Raw genomic sequence first — 7,180 nt, 5'->3', positions numbered from 1 at the left:
AGGAAGGAGAGTTCGCCACCCCCCGAGGGAGACCGTTCCACTGTCAAATGGCTCTTACCATCAGAAAGTTCTTCCTAATGTTTAGTCAGAATCTCCTTGCCTGTCATTTTAATCCATTGGGTCAGTTCTACCTTCCGGAGCAGCAGAAAACAAGCTTGCTCCCTCTTCCTTGTGATAGACCTGCAGATATTTGAAGACAGTTCTCATAACTCCTCCGAGTCTCCACTTCTCCGGGCTAAACACCCCAACTCCCCCTAACTGTTCCTCATAAGGCTTCATTTCCAGACTGTTGGCCATTTTGGTTGCCCTCCTCTGCCCACTTTCCAGCTTGTCAACATCCTTCTTAAATTGTGGCTCCCAGAACTGGACACAGGACTCCAGGTGTGGTCTGACCAAGGTAGACTAGATATGGACACTAGACCTCAACAAGCTTGGAATAGAATTAGAAGAGAAGGAGAAGAGTTTGGATTTGATATCCCGCTTTTTCACTACCCTAAGGAGTCTCCAAGCGGCTAACAATCTCCTTTCCTTTCCTTGCCCACAACAAACACTCTGTGAGGTGAGTGGGGCTGAGAGACTTCAGAGAAGCGTGACTGGCCCAAGGTCACCCAGCAGCTGCATGTGGAGGAGCGGGGAAGCGAACCCGGTTCACCAGATTACGAGTCCACCGCTCTTAACCATTAGAATTAGCTTTTGATGATGATGATTTAAAATTATCTCCCAACCTTCATCTTGAGGGCCCATGGTGGGTGTCAATAATTAACGCACCATGTCAAACAACACAGTTGTTTTTAACTTACAAATCCCACATCCCACTCTGGAGGTTTTCATGGCGGTTGCAAGACTCTCTCTCCTCCTGACTTTTCTTTCCTCTGCTGCTGCTGCTGCTGCAAGCTCCTGGCTAGGGTCCTGATGACATCACAATGAGCCCAGCCTGCCTCCGGGCAGAAGCCACCGCTCACCAGCGGGAGCAGCAACCCCTCAGGAAGGGCCCCTTCCCCAAGGTGTGGGAACCATCACCTCCTTTCTGGAGGGGCCCAGGGAGGAGGCTGGGGGGGCAGCCAGGAAGACTTGAGGGTCCTTCCGCCACCTCTCTGACTCCCCGGAATGTCCTCTGCCCTCCCTGGTCTGAGGGCCGCCCAAGGGAGGACAAAGCCACCATGCCCCGCATGGCTAGCCAAAGTTCTAGAACTCAAGGTGAGCCAAGATGCTAGATCCAAGGACTGCGCCAGAGGCGGAACTCTCAGAGGAATCATGTGAGCTAGAAGCTGCCGCTGTCCTCCCAGCATCCTGCCTCCGGGACATGGACAGCAGTAACTGGAAGGAACGGATTTCTTGCCTGGAGGTGTTTGAGAAGGCCGTGGAGAAGATGGAAAAGAGCCAGATGCCCTGCCAGGCGCTTGTGAGACTGCTGGACAAGGAGCCCGGGTGGAACGAGACCAAGTTGCAGGTGATGCAGAAAAGGTTGCACATCGTCACCCTCATCGCCCAGAGGGGGAACTTCTCCAAGACCACTGCCCAGTTTGTTCTGGGGAAGCTAGTGGACAAGATCGGGGATGTCATCTGCAGCGGTGACACCAAGGAAGCTCTGACGGCCGTAGCAGAAGCCTGCGGGTTGCCCTGGACAGCGAGGAAGGTGGTGGAAGCGGCCTTCTTGCAAGACAGCCCCAGGACCCACTCGGAAACACTCAGCTGGCTGACTGGGGCCATCAAGGACTTTGGCTTCGACAGCTTGGAGGCCCAAGACTTTATTGGCTACATCAAAGCTGCCTTGACTGCTGCTCACCCGGACGAGAGAGCTTCTGCCTTCAGCCTCCTAGGGGTGATGTACCTGTATGTCGGAGCCCCGCTGAGGGTCTTCTTTGAGGATGAGAAGCCGGCTTTGCTCTCCCAGATTGACATGGAGTTTCAGAAGGTGAGTGGTCAGCATCCGCCCCCTCCAACACGAGGCCGCTGCAAATTCTGCAGGGACAGCGGGAGCGAGCAGAGAGGGGGCGATGCTCAGCCCTGCAAGAGAAGTGATGCTGTTGACATTAGCCAGAAGATCTCCAAGGAGCTGATGTCAAAGATGCAGGACACGAGCTGGAAGGTCCGGAAGGAAGGGCTCGAGGAGGTTTCCAGGATCCTCAGCAATGTCGGGTCCATCCAGCCCAGCCTGGGGGACCTCCCCGTCGCCTTGAAGGCTTGCCTGCACGACTCCAACAAAGCCCTTGTGAAGCAGACGCTCTCTGTCCTCCAGCAGCTGGCCAAGGTAATGGGCCCAGGCATTAGGCAGCACGTCAAGACTCTGGGGATGTCCATCATCGCCATCTTGAGGGACAGCAAAAGTGGTGTGCGGGCTGCAGCTCTCATGACTGTGGAAGCCTGGGCCGAGCAGACTGGCATGAAAGAATGGCTGGAAGTGGAGGATCTTTCTGCAGATCCAAAGAAGGAGAGTTTCTTCCAAAGGCAGGGGCTCCTGGGTTGGCTGGTGGAGAAGCTGCCGTCCTCCAGCTCCGCCACCAACGACCTGCTCCGTTGCGTGCCCCACCTCTACTCTGCCCTGGAGGACAACCACGAGGACATGCACAAAGCAGCATACGAGGCTGTGCCATTCTTTGTCCTCCAGCTTGGCTTTGAGAGGATGGCCGAAGCTGCCAACAAGCTGAAGCCGGCTTCCAAAGACCAGGTCCTCTCTCTGCTGGAGCAAACCCAAGCTGGTCATCCAGCAAAGCCCACCCGGCCTTTCCCCAAATCCCTTTCGAAGCTACCGCGGGGCAAGTCTTGGCCCAAATCCATCTTGGCTTCTCCCCAGCAGTGCAAGCCAGTCTCCTCCTCAACAGAGAACTTAGGAGCCAGCGATGGGGGCATGGATGTCAAGAAAGCCAAGTCGGAAGGCGCAGTCCCCAAACCAAAGAAGCCACCAAGTGTGAAGCCGCAGGTGAAGCTCAGCATGAAGGAAGACATCAGTAAGCTGGGCCCCATCTTCATCATCGTCCCCAAAGCAAAAGAGCAGAGGGCAAAGGACGAGAAGGCCCTGAAGGTGCTGAGGTGGAATTTTAGCAGCCCCAACAGCAAATATGTGGAGCAACTCAAGGCCCAGATGTGCACCTGCTTCTCCACCTGGCTGCAGGAGGAGCTCTTTCACTCCAATTTCCAGCACCACATCAAGGCGCTGACCGTGATGACCAAGCACTTGGAGAGTGAGAAGGATGGGGTCATCAGCTGCCTGGACCTCATCCTGAAATGGCTCAGCCTGCGGCTGTTTGACACCAACACATGGGTGCTGATGAAGACCTTGGAATACTTAAAGAAACTCTTCAGTCTCCTGATTGAGGAGAGGTACCAGCTGATGGAGAACGAGGCTGCTTCCTTCCTGCCCTACCTCCTTCTGAAGTTGGGAGGGACAAAGGAGTCCATCCTCAAAGAGGTGCGGGCTATCGTGAAGCAGACCACCCTGATCTACCCGGCCGCCAAGACTTTCTGCTTCCTCTTGGAGGGAGCCCAGGCTAAGAATGCTAACCAGAGGGTGGGGTGCTTGAAAGAGCTTGGTTGGCTGCTCAAGACGTATGGTCCAGAAGTGTGTCAGCCAAACCCAAGCAAAACCCTGAAGACCCTGATCACCTTGACGGGAGACTCAAACAATGCTGTCCATTGCGCGGCCTTGAAAGTCATCGCCATTGCCCGGGACGTCTATGGAGTCGAGACCTTCAAGGCCATTGGGAACATCTCTGACAAGCACATGAATTTGCTGGAAGGGAGCATGAAAGATGCAGCTGCCAAGCAAGTCAAGGAAGAAACAGTGGACACCCAGGTCTTCAACCTGAGTCTTAGGCTGGGGTCCTTAGAAGGGTACAAACAAAGCCACGGAACTGGTGGCAGCCACACAGGGGGAGAACATCTGGCTTCCCATGCAGACCAAGCTGGGGGGCAGAATGTCAATGATGGCATGGCCTCCTGCAGAAGTCCAAAAGCAGTTGATGTTGTCCCCTACCGGACTGAGAACCCCAACATCAACATGATCATCTGCCGCGTAGCCAGCGGTAGCACCAGCACCAGTATTGAGGCGCTTTTGCAGATCCAGGAGATTTTAAAGCAGGAGGACCAAGCAGAAACCTTGTCTGGCCATATTAACCCATTCCTGATTGCAACGCTCCGGCAGCTGAAGTTCATCCACCAGCTCCACGTGATGGCGGAGGAGGAGATGAGGACTCAGAAAGTCATGGAGCTTTACAGCTGCATCATCTCCAACATGGTCTCCCTCTTCCAGGTGGAGAGCCTCGCCCAGGAAGCCTCTGCTGGGGTGCTGAAGGACCTCCTGAGCAGCCTCATTGCCTTGCTGCTGGATTCTCCCATTGAAGAGGGCCAGGAAGAGCAGGGCACCGCTCAGTCTATCAGCCACTTGATAAGCAAGGTGCTGGAGAAATCAGACCACAACCGGCTTCTCAGCTCTCTCCTGCTGCTGCTCCATGAAGGCTTGAATGCCCCCACTGACCTGGTGGCCTTTTCTGAGATGGTTGCCAAGTGCTTGTGGAAAGCCATCAAGTTCCTGCCCCAAACCATCGGCAGCATCAATCTTGACCAGCTTCTGCTGGACATCCACGTCTTCATGAAGGCCATGCCCAAGGAGAAGCTGAAGCAGTACTCGAGCAACTACCCATTCCGAGCCCTGAAGTCTCTTCTGAACACTCTTTGCAAGCTGAAGGGGGCAGAGATCATGGGTCACCTGACGCTGATCAAGAACAGAGATGAGTCTGAGCTGGAGGACCACCTGTGGAAGGTCGTGGAGCACTTGTCAGAGCAGGCTGCTGTCCATCAGGACAAGGGCTCTCCTGACCCAGATGAGCACAAAGCAAACGAGACTCTGGCAGCTATTTTCAAGAAGATCAACTGCAAGGAGACAGCCAGGGCGGGCCTTGAGGAACTGTATGAATACAAGGGGGAAAACCCACAGGCAGACTTGGAGCCTTTCTTGAGAAACAGCTCGCTCCTTTTCCGGAGCTATGTCAAGCACGGTTTGGCAGTTATAGGGACAGAGAGACAAAGCAAACAGAAGAGCTCTTCTCCTGCGGAAAGTGGCTTAGAGTGATGCTAACAGTACTGACCCCCGTTGCCTAAGAAAAGAGAAAGAAAACTCAAGTATGGAGTCCCAGGAGCAGAGGGTCAATGACTTGGCCAGACACGCTTTCCACTGGCCCTCCCACTCCAGCCAGCAGATCATTCTCAAGGTGAAAAACTAAACAATAAAATCAACTGCCTACCTAACACACCAGAAGCGCCATCATTGAAACCATACTTGGGTCATTGGGGCTGGATTGATGGGGTTTCTCTCATAACACTAGCATTCCTGAACATCCACTGAAGCTGAATGCTGGAAGATTCAGGACAGGTAATGTGGGAATGTTCAGGGTGGCAGGAGAGGATATATTGTCTATCAATATCCTTCCTAGTTTACAAACTATTCAGTTTACAAACTCTGCAAAACTGGAAGTAGTGTCCCGGTTTGCGAACTTTACCTTGGTCTAAGAACAGAAGCCGAATGGTGGAAGGGCACTGGCAGCAGGAGGCCTCATTAGGGAAAGTGTGCCTCAGTTTACGAATGGTTTCGGTTTAAGTACAGACTTCCGGAACGGATTAAGTTCGTAAACCGAGGTACCACTGTAGATGACCAAGCACTTGGAGAGTGAGAAGGATGGGGTCATCAGCTGCCTGGACCTCATCCTGAAATGGCTCAGCCTGCGGCTGTTTGACACCAACACATGGGTGCTGATGAAGACCTTGGAATACTTAAAGAAACTCTTCAGTCTCCTGATTGAGGAGAGGTACCAGCTGATGGAGAAGGAGGCTGCCTCCTTCCTGCCCTACCTCCTTCTGAAGTTGGGAGGGACAAAGGAGTCCATCCTCAAAGAGGTGCGGGCGATCATGAAGCAGACCACCCTGATCTACCTGGCCTCCAAAACTTTCTGCTTCCTCCTGGAGGGAGCCCAGGCTAAGAATGCTAACCAGAGGGTGGGGTGCTTGAAAGAGCTTGGTTGGCCGCCCAGAGTGGCTGGGGAAACCCAGCCAGACGGGTGAGGTATAAATATTATTATTATTATTATTATTATTATTATTATTATTCATCCACAAGTCTTCAGTACTTGAACTCCAAAAGTAACATTCTCTTGGGACACACTGGATACTGAGTTTGGCTTTTAAAACTTTCTTGCCTGCCTTATTTCCACAAAACCTCTTTCTCTTGTACCATAAAACATACCTCTTGCCACTTGACCCTTCTGGCTTTGCAAACACACCTGAGGCATGGAAACTCTCTGAGATGTCAATAGGCCGGGTGGTGAGAGATGCAGCCTGTTCCCTATCATTTTATACAGGGAATCAAAACTCTCCGGAGAATTTCAAAACCCTCCGCCGCTTGTCAGATGCAAAATGGCTCATGCATTAAGGTTGCTATGGACACCCACAGAACAATGATCTATTACAAGGATCATAACTTCCCCACCAGCATCCTAGGGGAGTCGAAAAAGCTTTATAGAATTTTGCTCTTCTGCTTGAAGCATGGAATTTGTCTTCAAACACGCCTACTTTTGCTAGTGTCCTCAAGGCGACTGAAACACTTAATTCAGCTTACAAAATTCTTCACCAAGTGGAGAGGGTGAAAAGTTCTTCTCTCCCCCGGTCATATGAGACCAATGGAAGTGATTGGCTTCAGACTTCGAACGCTTTATTTAAACAAATTGGTTTCAGTGGGCTTACTCTTGAGTATGGCAAATGCTCAGCAGCAGCCTAAATATTTCTGTATTACTGTTTCTTACACAGTGCTTTTTGCCAGAACATGGCTTCAAGGAAGTTTGCATCAAAACAAAGCAAATCAATAGAAATTGCAGGAGGGAAAAGATTATGCTACAATTTAACACCAGCAATAACCATCTTACCAATCTTTTTAAAACACAGAAAGACTTAATGCTCAAAAATGGTAAAATTAAACGAAACATGGAATTTTGGAGATTTAAATCTTGAAACATTTGCATTGCTTCTTCAGATCTCAAAAAAAAGCATAATGGGTGATTTTATACATTTCTTGTAACTTAGGAGATATCCAGTTCCTTTGGACCATCATGATTCATACCATTTTATTATTTATTTTAATACTGAACATTCCCTTCCCACTCCCGATTTCTTTTTAATTCTAATATCTTCCTGC

The 7,180-nt window shown here is 51.3% G+C and overlaps 1 protein-coding gene across 1 annotated transcript; it reads left to right on the top strand.

The window, feature by feature from the left end:
* The first annotated feature begins 816 nt into the window (after positions 1 to 816).
* Positions 817 to 5,244, top strand: LOC310762148 (cytoskeleton-associated protein 5-like). The gene has a single exon (XM_083612721.1). It carries the CDS (start codon positions 1,208 to 1,210, stop codon positions 5,066 to 5,068), a length of 3,861 nt encoding a protein of 1,286 aa, XP_083468847.1. The 5' UTR covers positions 817 to 1,207; the 3' UTR covers positions 5,069 to 5,244.
* The last annotated feature ends 1,936 nt before the right edge of the window (positions 5,245 to 7,180 follow it).

Source organism: Podarcis filfolensis, assembly GCF_964270895.1.
Source record: "Podarcis filfolensis genome assembly, chromosome: 5".
In the NCBI taxonomy this organism is placed as follows: Eukaryota; Metazoa; Chordata; class Lepidosauria; order Squamata; family Lacertidae; genus Podarcis; species Podarcis filfolensis.
This window is presented reverse-complemented; position numbering and strand designations above follow the sequence as displayed.